The 16,362-nt window shown below is 42.5% G+C and overlaps 1 protein-coding gene across 2 annotated transcripts in view; it reads right to left on the reverse strand.

Annotated features, from left to right (window-relative positions):
• Nucleotides 1–3,005: 3,005 nt before the first annotated feature.
• The window catches only part of LOC125631940 (dynein axonemal heavy chain 5), a 286,700-nt gene continuing 273,343 nt past the window's right edge, over nucleotides 3,006–16,362 (reverse strand). The window contains exons 76-77 of one of the 2 annotated variants that reach the window (XM_048839434.2): nucleotides 5,387–5,608; nucleotides 3,006–3,597 (exon numbers count right to left, since the gene is read on the reverse strand). In XM_048839434.2, the coding sequence (XP_048695391.2) occupies nucleotides 3,379–3,597; nucleotides 5,387–5,608 (441 nt within the window). In that variant the 3' untranslated portion in view covers nucleotides 3,006–3,378. Of the gene's footprint in view, nucleotides 3,598–5,386; nucleotides 5,609–16,362 lie in introns of those variants that run through there. The other variant, XM_075125496.1, reaches the window with a different exon arrangement.

Consider the following 16,362-nt stretch of genomic DNA (forward strand, 5'->3'; position numbering starts at 1 on the left):
TGTACAATATTGACAACAGCTATGAGTTTATTTACTGTCTAAGATTCTATTTTGACAAACATTGCCCCAGGATGGCTAACTGGTCAAGCTGTCATTCAAACTCAGTTTGATTGCCAATACTTTGCCTGCCAGTCCTGTGATTTAGCCCCGGGTACCTAAAATTGGAATGTTCTGAATTAGGAATTAGCTATGGCAACTGTGGAACACCGGTTCTAAGGGCTTAATGATATACTATGTAAATGACATGGCAAAGCTTTCAAATTGGATTCATGTTGCTGGTTTGGGATGAATGACGTCATGTGGCACTGTAAGCGAGAACGATGTTTGCATAACATCTATTGTAAATATATTCAATACTGTAATAATAAACTGTTAAAAAGAAAAAAACCCCAAAGATTCCTCAGCACATATGGAAGAAATTTTTGAAAGTTTAGCTTGCAAGCTATGTAATTTTGTAATATTTTTCTTTAAATCACTGGTGCCATCTTAAATTGCACAGATGGTAATGGTGACTGTTTATGATGTTACATAGTCCGTGTTCTATTTTGCGTGAGTTGATGTTATCCTACAATAAAAAGCCCTAATAGAGACTCAGTCTGTTTCTTAAATACATATTTAAAGCTATCCAATAAAGCTGTTTTACTGCCATGTACAAATTCTGAAACTTGCAGTAGTTTGCAAGATACTATGTGCTAACAAATGGGCCTAGAGTTTAAAAAAAAAGCTATTTAATTTTCTAATTTTACTATAACTTTATAAAACAAAAGGGTTGACAGAATTAGGATGAAAAGCTTTAGTTGGCCCATTACATGGAAATTCTGTCAAATTACTACATTTATTAGAAGATTTGCTTTTATAGCAAGTGAGCTCTTGAGTTGTGCAGAATATTTCAAAGTGCCATTTTCATTCTAACAGAGTGTATTCTCAACATTATTTTGTTGGCTGCTGCAGCTTATTAGGGCATCAAAGTTAATTTACTCCCCACATACAGAAAACAGTAATTGATTGGAGCCTCTAGTTCCATAGAGTGGAGCAGCCTTATCCTGGTTAACAGCCTCTCTGATCTTTCCCATAGTTTCCCAAAGAGTCTAAGCAATGTTCTTGAAGCCTGATCCTATATCCCTTTCACACCCCAAACTCTCACGGAAGTCAATGGACGCAAGCAGCTGCACTCAAAGTGGGAGGAGCGATGAGCCTTTTGACAGTGTGGTCTCATTTAGGTCTGTCGTCTCCCAGGAATTGTGCAGAGAGTTCTGTGCACAGATCAAGGGTAGAATGTGACCCTTAAGGTACAGCTTGTTCTCTGTTTTCCAGGAACAAGTCTGACACTCTGTGCTAGTTGTGGAAGTGAATTTTATTCCTCCTAACAGTCAGAGTCCTGCAACTACTAAACATAAAATAAAACTGACTGTGTGAAAAGTTGAACCCTGTTTCTGGGCCAGTTGGCCGGATCACCATTTAAATGGACAGAAAAATTGAAGGTATCTGCACAAAAAGCAAAAACACAGAGCGAGACATTGGCAGAGCCTTCTCTATAGGCTCTTCTTACCCTGGCCCCAACAGTAATGCCTACTACTTTGAAAGTGTCCTGGACTGGCCAAAAAAAAAAAAAAGCCATACAGCTTTTCTGTCAGTGGTAGCCTTGTTTCTGTTTTCAAACCAAGCCTGTCTACACCCATCCTTGCTTTACATTGGAAGCTGCATACACGCCTAATAAAAATAAACTCTGCAGCTATTTCTGGATAGAGCTTCTACTATGCCGGCTGCTGTTTCTTTCAGTTTCATCACAAATAGTGATGCAAAATACAGGTATGGGAAATAAGGCCAAGGAACCAGCAGTAACAAAGAGGCTACAAAACTAAGATGTTGTTAAGTAAAAAGGCCTCATGTGAGGTGAGCTTGCATTTCTCTGTGAACGCTCTGCCTGCATGCACAAAGGAGGTAACTGTCAGACAGAGGTATGTCTCTTTGTATGCACAATTACCCACTTTACAAATGAAATCAAAAGTAACTGCGTGCCAATTAGACAGGCCTTTTTGTGTGCAGACATTTAAACTTGTGGTACATCATCAACGTTTTATTTTATTTTACTATTATAAAAATAAGGGGAGAACAGTTTAAAAAAAAACCCACAAGGAAAAAGAAGAAAGGAAGTGGGTGGGGCAGAGAAGGGAAAGGAGAGTGACACCTTGCACCTCAGTTTCCAGTCACTAAGAATTAATCAAAGGTTTCTAAAAGTTAGACCAAATCTTTTCACATTTGTCTGAGGTCCTGTTTCTCCAAAACATTAGCTGCCAGCTTAGCCAAGTGTCTATCCCTGGAGGCAGTCTACGCTACCGTCTAAGCAATCATTTAAAGCAGTGCTTATAGCCAGAGAACCATTTGGATATAGCACCATCTTTCTTCAATTATGCTGCAGCTGATGCACTTGGAACTGAAACATGGCTGCATAATTACAAATCTGTACCCTTGCTCCTTTTTGGCTCCAGAGGCCAGTCAAAGTTCAGGCCCCGAGGGCTGTTCTACTTGGGAGCAGAAATTAATGAGGGAGCTGATATTTTCTTTGATGCAGTTTTGTTTATTTACAAGGCATGCAGGAGGAATTAAAAAAACAGGATCATGTCTTTGATTACAGCCCCTTTACCCAGCACCAAACCCAGAATCTTCCTCTAGGTTTCTCCTGGCTCACCCTGTGCTTACAACCAACTGCTTGGCTTCCTTCCTACCTCTGAGGCTTGCTCATTCTGCTAGTTCTACATGCACACACATTCACCTTACCTAGCAAAATCCCTCTGCCCACATGGTCTTTAATTCCTTGGCAGATTCACCCCCCCTTTTGTCTTGGGGGGCTTGTGATTAACTTGTCCTGACATTTATGTTAAATGAAGAGTGTATTTGTACCCACTTCCAAAGAGGTTTGTGATGGATGCAATCACCAATAACTGTCAGCATAACTGTATTATAAAGAGGAGATAAGATCTATAAAGAATCACTGTAAAATGTAGTTAGAACAGTAGTCTCAAGCAAGAGGCATTTTTAATGAGCATATATTTTGAATGTGGAATAGAGTATTTAGTAGAATGAGTTAATTTATGCAGCAAATGGGGATAGATTCAGCGCAACTAGATTTTATATCTATAATTGTTTTCCATGTTACAGATTTGAAGGTTCCCTGGTTGATGTTCCCAAGTTAAACATGTTTAATGATTCCTGCTGTGAAAAGGTCATACAAATCACCATGGAGATACAGCTGTCTCTACAAATAAGATTTGCTAATGCCCATACCTCTATGAATAGAAATATACCACTGCTATGTAATAAAACCAAAGCCTGAATGCCCTTGGCCCAGTATTCCAGTTGGATCTTATAGCCATAGTGCTATTTGGAATCACAGAGCAACGCAACACCCCTTAGAGTCCAGTGGTCAGGATTTTGCACAGTTTTCAAATATAAAGAGAAAATGTATGTCAGGTCCGTTCGTCGAGGCTTTTTGTACACAGGACAGGAGTACAAGCTCCCTGGCTGTTTCTTTGGATCCAGTGGTGCAGTGGTGCTGATCGCGTACACATGGACTACAGGAAGACTTGTGAACAGCACCTAAGGGGAACATTAACAAAAAACAAACCACTCAGAGAGCCATTCCAAGGACGCTGAATCCCACTAGTGACTTAACAACCCCTTTCGGGATGTAACAGAGCAGGGCACGGTAGGTAGCTGCCAGTGGCACAGCACTGCAGGGGACATCAAGGGGCGTGGGTCACCCCCTGACTTTTTCTGCTGCTTCTTTGCTTACAGCAGCGCTGCTGGGAAGCTGCTTTGCTGGGCTCCTAGCAGGTGCAGCAGGGAGTGGAAGCCCCATGCTGCTGCTTAGCCCTGCACGATCACAAAAATATCGTCAAGCCAGTGAAAGCCCCAGGGTGGCTGGGGTTGGGAGGACCCGGAAGGTAAAGGCAGTGGGCAGGGGGACCTATAAAAGGGCCAAGAAGTGGAGGAGAGTGGGGAGATTAGGGGAGAGTCTCTTTCCCTGTCCTTTCATTAGCCTTCCTCATTCTTTCCCCACCCTCCTCCTCTTTGCTAACTGGGAGAAGTGGAGCTTCACCGGAGAAGCTGCTACTAGCAGCCCCACTTGCCTGCGCTCTTTTGCTAGCAGCGGAGCTCCAAAGAGCAAACAGGTGCCTGCTGGGTGTTTATCCAAGCCAGATCTGACTATCCGGGATTTACCCATCACTACACATTACGCCTGTGAGCAGCTAAATACCTGACACCACGAGTCAGCTTAATCACAGTTATACACCGCATTTGCTGCACAGAAACTATATAGCATGCACTGCTTGATGACCAGAAGTTTATAAACGTTTGCTTCCGTCAGTCAGGACAGGCACACGCGTGGGAAACATCTTACCACGAACAGAGAACGCTAGAGTTGGCTGTCACAATGGCAAAGATCTCAGACACAGTTCTCATCCAGTGGGAGGCGTACGTGCTTTACCAACCCCAGACAGGAATTCCTGACCCACGACTGCAACGTAGTTACCTCTGGGGTAAAGCCTGGCAACGTTTTACAGAATACAGGAACCCTACAGAACAGTCTGGAGTGGGAACTGAAGAATACTGCACCCTGCTGATACCGCAGAGGCAACTGGTTTTAGATAAACTTAACCAAACTGAGGCTTGAGCAAGACCTCAGAGCTAACACATCTACTTGTGTAAAAAAATGCCAAGGACTTCAATGACCGCAAAGGTCTGGTCTTCAGTGGCTTCTATCATACGCTATCCTACTTAGCTTACAAGTTTTGATGGGAGCACAGCTTAATTTGATATGGATGTGGGCATTACTATTATGTAGCTACGTACCTGTGGCTCCCTGAAGCAGAAGAGTATGCCTTTGAACTGCTACAGTTACACCCATCTCAGATGAGATCCTAAGTTCCTCTTCACAATGGTGCTTCATTGTTCTAACCCACCCCCCATATTTATCCTTTCCTCCCTAGACAGCCCTGGACACAGCTTTCACCCCCTGGCTATGAGGGTGGTCAGCCATACACATGCCAAAACAACTCTTCCAGATGTGCAGATGAGAGGTTCTTGTGTAATCACCTTTGGCTTCCAAGAGCAGCACCTTGTGCTATGTGTTTGAGTGGTACCATTCTGGGGAGCAAAAGCTCAGGGGCTGCCTGCAAGCCCGGCTTTTCCACATTCCAGGGCACAGAGCTGCTATCAATCTACTCACGTCCCCCGGGTAGCATTTTATCCCAACTACAATATATTGTGCAATCACTGTCCCAGTCACACTGAATGTTTCCTTAAGGCACCCTGCTGACCAGGTTTTATTTACTATTCTGTAACTGTGCCACACTCTCTTTGTTTCAGACAACTTGACACTAACCTTTGGTGCAGACTCCATGAGCTTGGCATTCCTGCGGTCCCAACCTGCTCCGTCCAGGAAAAGGCCATATATGTAAACCCCACCAATGTCAGCAGGAGGAGGGCTGCTAATATCTTCTTTCATCATCCTGGTTACGTCATTGTGTAAAATAACACTGTCGAGTGCCCAGCCTTTTGCTAAATTCAAGCGTGTTGTTTCCTGCCGCATGGCAGTTAGGAATCCCTGTAGTGAAACAATGTTAAGTGGAGAAAGAAAAGGAAAGTTTGAGTGTTAGCCATGTCCCACTACTATTCCTTACTTCATTATAACAGTGACTTAAAAGCATAAAGTGCTACACTACATAATGTCAGCTGCTTATCAAATCAAGTGCAACAGTGTAAACCCACTGCTTTCATATATAATCACAGTGACATGCCCCATTATGTATTTGCTATTTGGGTGTGGGTGCCAAAAAGCATTTAACATATCAAACATTACATACATAAAGGAGCCCACCTAGCAGACATACTTTACAGCTACAGATACTTTGGACAGATGGAGAGAGATCTGACAAATATGCCAGATTAATTTAATGTGGTTTGTGTCATCCCTGAACACAGGCAATTGCTTGGCCACAAATAATTTTAGTATTTCACTATATGCTCTACAGCTCTGCTTTTCCAAGAATAATATCATTAGTCATTTACACTGCAAAAGTACTTCTCATCCCACAAGGATGCCAAAGTACTTTACAAACTGAAATTGAAGTACAAAGGAAGTATGCACAGGCATCAAATCATCCCCCTGAAATGCAGCCATCACTGGGGTGAAATGCAGTCACTGCTTAATGGGTCGTTGCAAAGCTATACTAAATTATTTTATTATATTTTATTCATTTGATGCTCATTTATACAGCACAGTAAACGACACAGCATTTAGAAACACTATGAAATCCATTTCTGCCCCAAAGAGCTACAATCTAAGAGAGACAAGAAGAATAAAACAAAGATTCAGGGAAGTGAAAGATGGAGCCCGGGAAGAAATAGGTTTTAAGGACAGATTTCAAGGAATAGAGAGAGTGAGGGTTTGGTGGACAGATGTGGGAGACATGTGGGGCAGTGAGTTATAAGTATGAAACAAAGGGTGGGAGTGCAAAGGGGGCAGTGAAGTTAGAGGACTGGTGGTGTCAGTCAGGGAGAAAGAAATGAGACCATCATGAGATTGGAAGCAATGAAAGACCTTCACTGTGATATTGGAGACTGTTGGGTGAACAGGCCCATTATTATTATTCACTACTAGTAGCAGAAAGCCCATGCTGTTGCACAGGTGTAATTTGTAAAGTTGTGTGCACAAAAAAGCCAAAAATGGCTGAGAAGCTAAAACCTGGATGGTAACAGAATGTTAATCCTGGTGATGATTGAACTTGGTGGTATCCTGAAAAAAAAAGACCCCCCCCCCCCCGCACCATGCTTGCAGTTGTATCTGTCACTGCACACTCACTCAACAGACACTCTAGGCTTCAGAGTGATGTTTGGGGCAATTGTGTACACTGGCTGCGTTGTGCGGGAGTTATGTTGTGCTAGGAGAGTTATGTGGATTTGTGCAAGTGGTGAATGGGGGTGCGTGCTGCAGTGATGGGTTATGTGTGTTGGGGGTTATTGTGTGTGCTGGCTGTGTTGTGTGCATGGCTTGTTGATTTGTGGTTAGGGACTGTCATACTGAGAGATTTGTGTTGATTTGTGTGGGTGGTGAATGAGGGGTGTGTGCTGTGGTGAGGTGCTGTGTGTGTTTGGGGTTATTTTGTGTGTGTGTTGCATTGTGCTGTGAGAATTGGGGGGGGGGAAGGATAGCTCAGTGGTTTGAGCATTGGCCTGCTAAACCCAGGGTTGTGAGTTCAATCCTTGAGGGGGCCATTTAGGGATCTGAGGCAAAAATTGGGGATTGGTCCTGCTCTGAGCAGAGGGTTGGACTAGATGACCTCCTGAGGTCCCTTCCAACTCTGATATTCTATGATTCTATGAATTGTAGTGAATTGTGTGTGTGGTGAATGGTGTGTGCTGCTGTGAGGGGCTATGTGTGTTTGAGTAATTGTGTATGCTAGTTGTGCTGTTGTGTGGGTGGTTGTGGTGATTTGTGTCTATAGGTGTTGTGCTGGGAGATTTGTGTTGTTTTGTGCGGGTGTCTGTTGGGCATATGGGGGGGCAGTTCTTGGGACAAGTAATCCACCATCTGTGCAGTCTCCCTCATATAACCAATGAAACTACTGCATGCAGATTAGATGTAGAGTTAAGAGGGTGATTGGTTGAGTTACCACTGATATCACAATGATCTAGAATTCTTGGCAGGGCATAGATACATGCCTAAATGTAGCTGTACACGTGTAATTCGTAAAGTCAGAATAACTGAGAACTTAAAAACTGGACACTACCAGACTGCAAAATCCAGTGATGATGGAACACAAAGAGCTCTCAAGCACACTTGTGGTGCTTCCATCACTTCACACTGACTCACCAATATTTTAAGCTTCAGAATGACACACAGAGTGACTGGAATCTTACTATTTAGATTTGTATTGCAGTAGACCACGTTGGGCCCTTGGTTCAGTACTGCTTCCAAAGAAAGAAAGGCACCTGCTGAATGATCAGCATCTTGGCTCAAACAGGTACAGAACCCACCCACCTCTGCTACTTTTGTGAGAACTAGTGGGATTAGAGCACACAGAATATGGCTGCAGGCGCTGTTTGTCACACTACTGGATTCCTTGTTCTTAGTGCCAGTCCCAAGTCCCAATAAAGCGGGAAGGTTGGGTGATGGCCTGGCAAGCCATCCCCATAAAACATCTCTAGCTTCAGCATGTGGAAGAAATGGACATAAAACTTTGGCTACTTCAACAGCTTTGGCAGTTCCATCTGCTACTCACAACAGAACCAAGCTTCAGGATTCGTCTAAATCAATTACGTGCAGAGGAGTCAGACCGTATGATGATGGTCCTTCAATAAACCAAATATGGGGCGGAAGAGCCTGATAATAAAAAAGTACATCCACTTCTGCAGCAATGCCAGTGCCTGAGGATGGGATTGTGGGATAACTGGTCATTAAGAGCTGTTGGAAAAACAAGTCTCCCGGTGGAAGAATTGGAATGGTTGAATGTGGATATATGCAGTGTACAGGAGCCATGGTGGAATTTGAGCAGCAAGGGCACAGCTGTGACTCTTAGAGGTTAGACCTTTTAATTGTTACATGCATGATGAGCATGCTGGTGTTGCTCTGGTTTTGTGCCTGAGGGTGCAATTGGCAATACGGACCTGGCACGCTTCATCACCACGCCTGATAGCCACCATTTTCAGTTGGAAGGTAGGATGTGTGGTAGTTATTATTGCATATGCTCCACAGGACACTAGGCCTGATACTGAGATGCTTTTTTTTTTTTTTTAACCATGGTAGATGACATTGGATCCGATACATCACCCTGACTTCATATGGTCACCATAAGGAGATATGAACATGAGAACTGGCCATGACCGAACTGGATTTGAACTGGTACTGGGACCACACAGTTTACCAGAAGAGAGATCAGATAATGAAGTGCATCTATAAGAATGTGTTTCTACACACAGACTATTTTTAATGGCTACCTGGCTTCAGCAAAAGAAGTGCCATAACATTTTGATATCCATCAGGCAACAATGCAACTTTGGATCACATTTTGAAATCCTTGATTAAAATCATCCGTGGATCTATGTGTATTTAGGAGTGCTGATCTTGCTCCGGAATCTGATCATCGACTCCGAACAGTTCCATTTAAAAAAGTTCCAGAGAGGACATCTATTGCATGGAAATGCTTCAATGTTCATAAACGTCATGAAGAAATGATCACTAATAGTTACCCAGTAGTGATTTCCAACAAATATTCTATATTAGATGATCAATTGTCTTCTGCAGAGGAAGAATGGACTTTATTTGGGGATTTTATCACAGAAGTTGCTGGAAAACAACTGGGACTAAGGAGAATGAACAAGCAATGTTGGATTACAGATGACTACATCAAATTGTGGGAGAGAGAAAAAAAAAAAGGTGTGATGCCAAAGGGATGCACCTGCAGGTCAGAGCTGAGTCAGCGAAGAGACGAGGAAATGGATAATAGAGGAAAAGAAATGTCTTGAATGAGCAATCAAGAGGGCTTTCTGGAATGATCATAATCAATGTTGAAATAGTATGGCCCAGTACATTGAGAAAGCCTCTGAAAGACATGACCAGAAATGTGTATTTGTCCTAAATGGAAGTCCATTCTTTTGGGTTCTGCAAGTTAAGGATAAAAATGGATGTTGATGCACAACTTAAGCACTTGCATGATCATTTTTGTGAATTAATGAACAGATCCCCATCAAGCTGTAAACTACAACTTAATCCAAAAATGAATCCACCATAAAAAAGGCTGGTGACATTAGAGGAAATGATACTTGTGGTTAAACAGTTATGAGATGATAAAGCATCTGATCTTGACAATATTTTACCATAACTGCTAAAGAGAGGAAGCCTGGATTTTGTTCACTGTCTTCACAAAGTTGTCTTAAAAATTTAAGAAATGAGTTATATTCCATAACATTGGAAAAGGGATTGCATCATCTCTTTTTTCAAAAAAAGGAGAGCAATCAGCTTGCTCAAATTATAGGGGTATATTGCTCCTGCCAGTCAGGAAGGTGTTTACGATCATATTACTGAACCAACTGAAATATTGTCTCAACCCAAAAAAGAGAGACAACCAGTGTGGTTTCCACACAACTTGACCGTTAATCCATGCTATATATTCTCTTTGGAAAATTATTGAAAACAACTAGAACAATGAAAGGAAGCGAACATCACATTTATAGACTTTGCAGCTCCTTTTTACTCAGTGGATCAAGTACTGCAGATACTGCTACACCAGTATGGGATGCGCAAGGATTTAGTGTGCTAATGGAGGAACTGTACCTGGGTACATTTAGCTGTGGGAGGTCACGGTTGCATTACAGACTGGTTTTCAGTAGAATCAGGAGTATGCAGGGTTGCGTTCTCTCACGTAGGTTATTTAATGTTCTAATAGACTATCTGATGACAAAACTGACTGAGGCCAAAGTAGGAGGTGTGAAATTTAAAGATTCATCTTTAGAGGATCTCAAATATGTGGACAATATTGCTTTACCTTTACTGACCAACCACAGCTAATGCTAGAAGAGCTGCAAAAAACTGCAGAATCTATAGGATTTAAGATCAATGGTGGTAAAACCAAATGCACACCTCTTCTAAACAGCAACAAAAAAATGATCTGCTAACACTGAATGTTGATGGCAGTAACACTGACCGGGTGAATAGTTTCTCTGCCTGGGTAGCTGTTTGACCACAGGAGGTTCTATATCCAGAGAAGTCACACATGGGATTGGTCTTCCATCATGGCATTTCTGCACCATCAAAGGCCTCTGGCTGTGTGACAACGAAGATACAAACATTTCCTGTGGTAGTCATGACAACTCCGTTATATGGATCAGAAACATGGCCAATAAAAACAGCCGAGGAGAGGAAACTAAACAGTTTTCAGTGTCAATAGTTATGGCGTATTCTTAACATTCATTGGTTTGATATTGTCACAACAAGGAGACACTTAGATGATCCTGGCAAGTCACAATCGTGCACTAGTTGAGAACAAGATGACTGCAGTGGTGGGTTTATGTCTGCAGTGCACAAGAAGTTATGCTTTTACAAAAGGTTTATAGAACTGAGATCAAACGAATTAGAGCACAGGGCTGGACATGAACAAGGTTGGAAGATGGAATTTTGAGGGATTTAAGAAATCTAAATCCTCCCATACAGACTCTTACTGAAGAAGACTTGCAAAGAACAGTTCAAGGTGGAACTCCATCTTACATGCCACCATGACCACATCATAGCCATATGAATCTGCTGCTGGTGCGTTTTGTAAGTGAGTATTACTCCTCAAGTTAAGAGAGCTTGGATGCATAAGATAATGCAACACACTGTCTCAGTTAATCTACATTACTACCTTCCTACTATCATTCTAGAAAGCCCAGCACAGGAACATTTTAAAGAGGTTTTGTGTCAACAAATATCATTATAATTGGGTTTGAACGAGTTGGGATCCCTATTATATAGCTAAGGGAGTTGGTAAGTAATGGCCAAATAGTGTCATCAGATACGCCCATTAGCTCAAAGCAGAACCTATGTGATGAGAATATGTTTTTCCCTCTCAGTCTGTAGAAATGATCCCAGTACCAATATTTTAAAATAGAAACCTGTAAAACTAAAAGCCAAGTATCCTTATTCGGAAGGTCACAGAGAGATACCAGATCCCACATAAACTAAGAAAAGAAAGCACAGAGAAGAGATTAAAGTACAGAGGGCAGGGTGAGGAAAGTGGTTCAGATGCTTGGCCAAACAAGGAAATAGTGATAATAATAAATAAAATACTACTAATAATAAATCATAAGAAGGGAAGGATAGCTGTCCATTAGGAGCAAGCCTGAGACAGACGGCAGAGATCAGCTATTATCACAAAGATGGCAGGACCCATTCATTGTCTATAGCGGGGTTCTCAACACTCATCACCATACTGGAAGAATCCTAATCAATGCAAGAGATGGGCTGATACTGAAAAGGCTGGCTGCCCAATGATTCTGCCATTACTGACGATGAATCAAGAAGCAACAAGATGTAAATCAGTGTAATAGGGGTTCGGGTTCAGTTCTTCTTCCATTTCTCTCTCCCTTGTGACAATTGACTTTCGTGTGGTGTTTTGTTTCAGTTTCTAGTGGTCTATGCCATTTTCATTCAGATTCTGAAGTAGGGCAAGATATTTAATCCCACTCATCTGCATGCCCACTCATCTCCAGCATATTCACTAGAGGCTACTGACGTAAACTGGAGTTTTGTTTTCTTTCCCTTCCAAGAACTAATACAATCTAACTTTGACTCTTTGGATGTGGAGGATCAAGACAACTGGGCTATGTGATGTGGTAGACTGAAGTCAATTATTCTTATTGTTACAATAAACATGTTTTCCTCTTCACCTCACCCAGCTAATGTGGGAGGCCTCCCTTTATGGTTTATTTCATATTTCCCAACTATGCTTGCAAAAGAGAACTATCATTGTGTTACTGTGGAAATAAGTGTGCACTGGCGAATGGGGCACTGCACCTTACAGAAGAACCCTTTCCTACTGTGCCTCCAACACTAAGCCCCTGCTGCAGCAGAAAACAGTGCTTGCGGGGGTTTTTTGTTTTTGTTTATCACTCACATTAAAACATCCTTTTTGACACAAAAACAAAACCAAAGACACCATACTAGCTTGTAGTGAAAGTGCAAGAGAGCAAGGGTACTTTTTGCTTGCTGTAACCTGGAGGTGCAAAGATGCATGAAAGGTGCTAACATTTTTTTAAACCATATTTTAATCACATTTTGTCTCACTTCTAAAAAAGATTTAGTGCTAGATTAATTCCAGGGGTGGGTGATAGTCCACATCAGGTCTCATTTACTTGAACTGGTTTCCTTGGCCCAGTGTAAACACAAAAGGAACAGCGTTTCTTTCACATATGGGCCTGATCCTCCTCTCACACCAGTATAAATCAGGAGACATTCCCATGAAGTCACTGAAGTTACCCTATTTTAGAACCAGCATAAGTCAGAACAGAATTGGGCCCTCTATTTTTAATGTGAGAGCACACTGTATTCTGAATGAAGCAGATTTATCTTCTTCTCTTGTGTTAACCATTACCATCATCAACAGACTGATGCAAAGAGAAGACAGCAGGCTATACAGACGGGGATAAGAAATAGATTTCTGAGATATACAAATGAGAGATGTTCTTGACTATTTATAAGTTATTATTAACGAGCCAGTTTTGCCAGTAGAATTAATTCTTTATCCCTTTGAACCCATTTTTGTAGATGGGAATTCATTTTCTAAATCTCTGATCCATGTGATAGTGATTTAAAAAAATTATAACTATATTATTAATTATAATCATTTTAAATAAAATGTAACACAATAAAGTTTAGCAGGATACTTTCTGACTCTTACGTTTGTAATTGCTGACACAAATGAACATTAAAGTCATGTAAACATACAGTATGTAGGGATTCTTCTGTACACTTTCCAGGTTTAGAAAGTTTTACAAATGTGTGTTATGTAGTGTTAAGTTTGTACATTTCTGCAAGCTCTTCCTGTATTGTTGTGGTCTATTAAGTCCCAGCTTGTTTGGAGACATTTTATTCTGATTACTTGGCTTCTTATTGAGGTGTCCAGATGTCCAGAGCCAACAAGTAGGATGCCCAATTTAGCCTGGCAGAATTGTAAACCTGTCACTAGACCAAGGCATGAACAAAGCCAACTAACATGGCCAGAGTAAAAACTAGGTCTGTTCTTGGGCATCTTTAGTGCAAAATCTAGCAGCAGTAAGTGAAGAAAATGTCAGGAAACAGTATGAATTTTGAGATGTCTAACCATTCTCCAGACAAGTACTAGTTTACACAATACTTCACGTTACCAAAATAGTGTATCAACACTAACTTAGGTTTCAGAGTAACAGACGTGTTAGTCTGTATTCGCAAAAAGAAAAGGAGTACTTGTGGCACCTTAGAGACTAACCAATTTATTTGAGCATGAGCTTTCGTGAGCTACAGCTCACTTCATCGGATGCATACTGTGGAAACTGCAGAAGACATTATATGCACAGAGACCATGAAACAATACCTCCTCCCACCCCACTCTCCTGCTGGTAATAGCTTATCTAAAGTGTTCATCAAGTTGCGCCATTTCCAGCACAAATCCAGGTTTTCTCACCCTCCGCCCCCCCCCCCCCCCACACACACACACAAACTCACTCTCCTGCTGGTAATAGCCCATCCAAAGTGACCACTCTCTTTAAAATGTATATGATAATCAAGGTGGGCCATTTCCAGCACAAATCCAGGTTTTCTCACCCCCTCAGCCCCCTCCAAAAACCACACACACAAACTCACTCTCCTGCTGGTAATAGCTCATGCAAAGCGACCACTCTCCCTACAGTGTGCATGATAATCAAGGTGGGCCATTTCCAGCACAAATACGGGTTTTCTCACCCCCCCACCCCCATACACACACAAACTCACTTGATAATCAAGGTGGGCCATTTCCAGCACAAATCCAGGTTTTCTCACCCCCCCACCCGCTTTTCCATACACACAAACTGACTCTCCTGCTGGCAATAGCTCATCCAAACTGACCACTCTCCTTACAATGTGCATGATAATCAAGGTGGGCCATTTCCAGCATAAATCCAAGTTTAACCAGAACATCGGGGGGGTAGAAAAAAACAAGGGGAAATAGGCTACCTTGCATAATGACTTAGCCACTCCCAGTCTCTATTTAAGCCTAAATTAATAGTATCCAATTTGCAAATGAATTCCAATTCAGCAGTTGCTCGCTGGAGTCTGGATCTGAAGTTTTTTTGTTGTAAGATAGCGACCTTCATGTCTGTGATTGCGTGACCAGAGAGATTGAAGTGTTCTCCGACTGGTTTGTGAATGTTATAATTCTTGACATCCGATTTGTGTCCATTTATTCTTTTACGTAGAGATTGTCCAGTCTGACCAATGTACATGGCAGAGGGGCATTGCTGGCACATGATGGCATATATCACATTGGTGGATGTGCAGGTGAACGAGCCTCTGATAGCGTGGCTGATGTTATTAGGCCCTTTGATGGTGTCCCCCGAATAGATATGTGGGCACAGTTGGCAACGGGCTTTGTTGCAAGGATAGGTTCCTGGGTTAGTGGTTCTGTTGTGAGGTATGTGGTTGTTGGTGAGTATTTGCTTCAGGTTGGGGGGCTGTCTGTAGGCAAGGACTGGCCTGTCTCCCAAGATTTGTGAGAGTGTTGGGTCATCCTTCAGGATAGGTTGTAGATCCTTAATAATGCGTTGGAGGGGTTGTAGTTGGGGGCTGAAGGTGACGGCTAGTGGTGTTCTGTTATTTTCTTTGTTAGGCCTGTCCTGTAGTAGGTGACTTCTGGGAACTCTTCTGGCTCTATCAATCTGTTTCTTCACTTCCGCAGGTGGGTATTGTAGTTGTCAGAATGCTTGATAGAGATCTTGTAGGTGTTTGTCTCTGTCTGAGGGGTTGGAGCAAATGCGGTTGTATCAGAGAGCTTGGCTGTAGACGATGGATCGTGTGGTGTGGTCAGAGTGAAAGCTGGAGGCATGTAGGTAGGAATAGCGGTCAGTAGGTTTCCGGTATAGGGTGGTGTTTATGTGACCATTGTTTATTAGCACTGTAGTGTCCAGGAAGTGGATCTCTTGTGTGGACTGGACCAGGCTGAGGTTGATGGTGGGATGGAAATTGTTGAAATCACGGTGGAATTCCTCAAGGGCTTCTTTTCCATGGGTCCAGATGATGAAGATGTCATCAATATAGCGCAAGTAGAGTAGGGGCGTTAGGGGACGAGAGCTGAGGAAGCGTTGTTCTAAGTCAGCCATAAAAATGTTGGCATACTGTGGGGCCATGCGGGTACCCATAGCAGTGCCGCTGATCTGAAGGTATACATTGTCCCCAAATGTAAAATAGTTATGGGTAAGGACAAAGTCACAAAGTTCAGCCACCAGCCGTGACATTATCGGGGATAGTGTTCTTGACGGCTTGTAGTCCATCTTTGTGTGGAATGTTGGTGTAGAGGGCTTCTACATCCATAGTGGCCAAGATGGTGTTATCAGGAAGATCACCGATGGATTGTAGTTTCCTCAGGAAGTCAGTGGTCTCTCGAAGGTAGCTGGGAGTACTGGTAGTGTAGGGCCTGAGGAGGGAGTCTACATAGCCAGACAATCCTGCTGTCAGGGCGCCCAGGATTTCCCTGAGAATGCCTGAGATGATGCCTGAGATGATGGGGCGCCCAGGATTTCCAGGTTTATGGATTTTGGGTAGTAGATAGAATATCCCAAGTCGGGGTTCCAGGGGTGTGTCTGTGCGGATTT

Source organism: Caretta caretta, chromosome 2 (assembly GCF_965140235.1).
Source record: "Caretta caretta isolate rCarCar2 chromosome 2, rCarCar1.hap1, whole genome shotgun sequence".
NCBI lineage: Eukaryota > Metazoa > Chordata > Testudines > Cheloniidae > Caretta > Caretta caretta.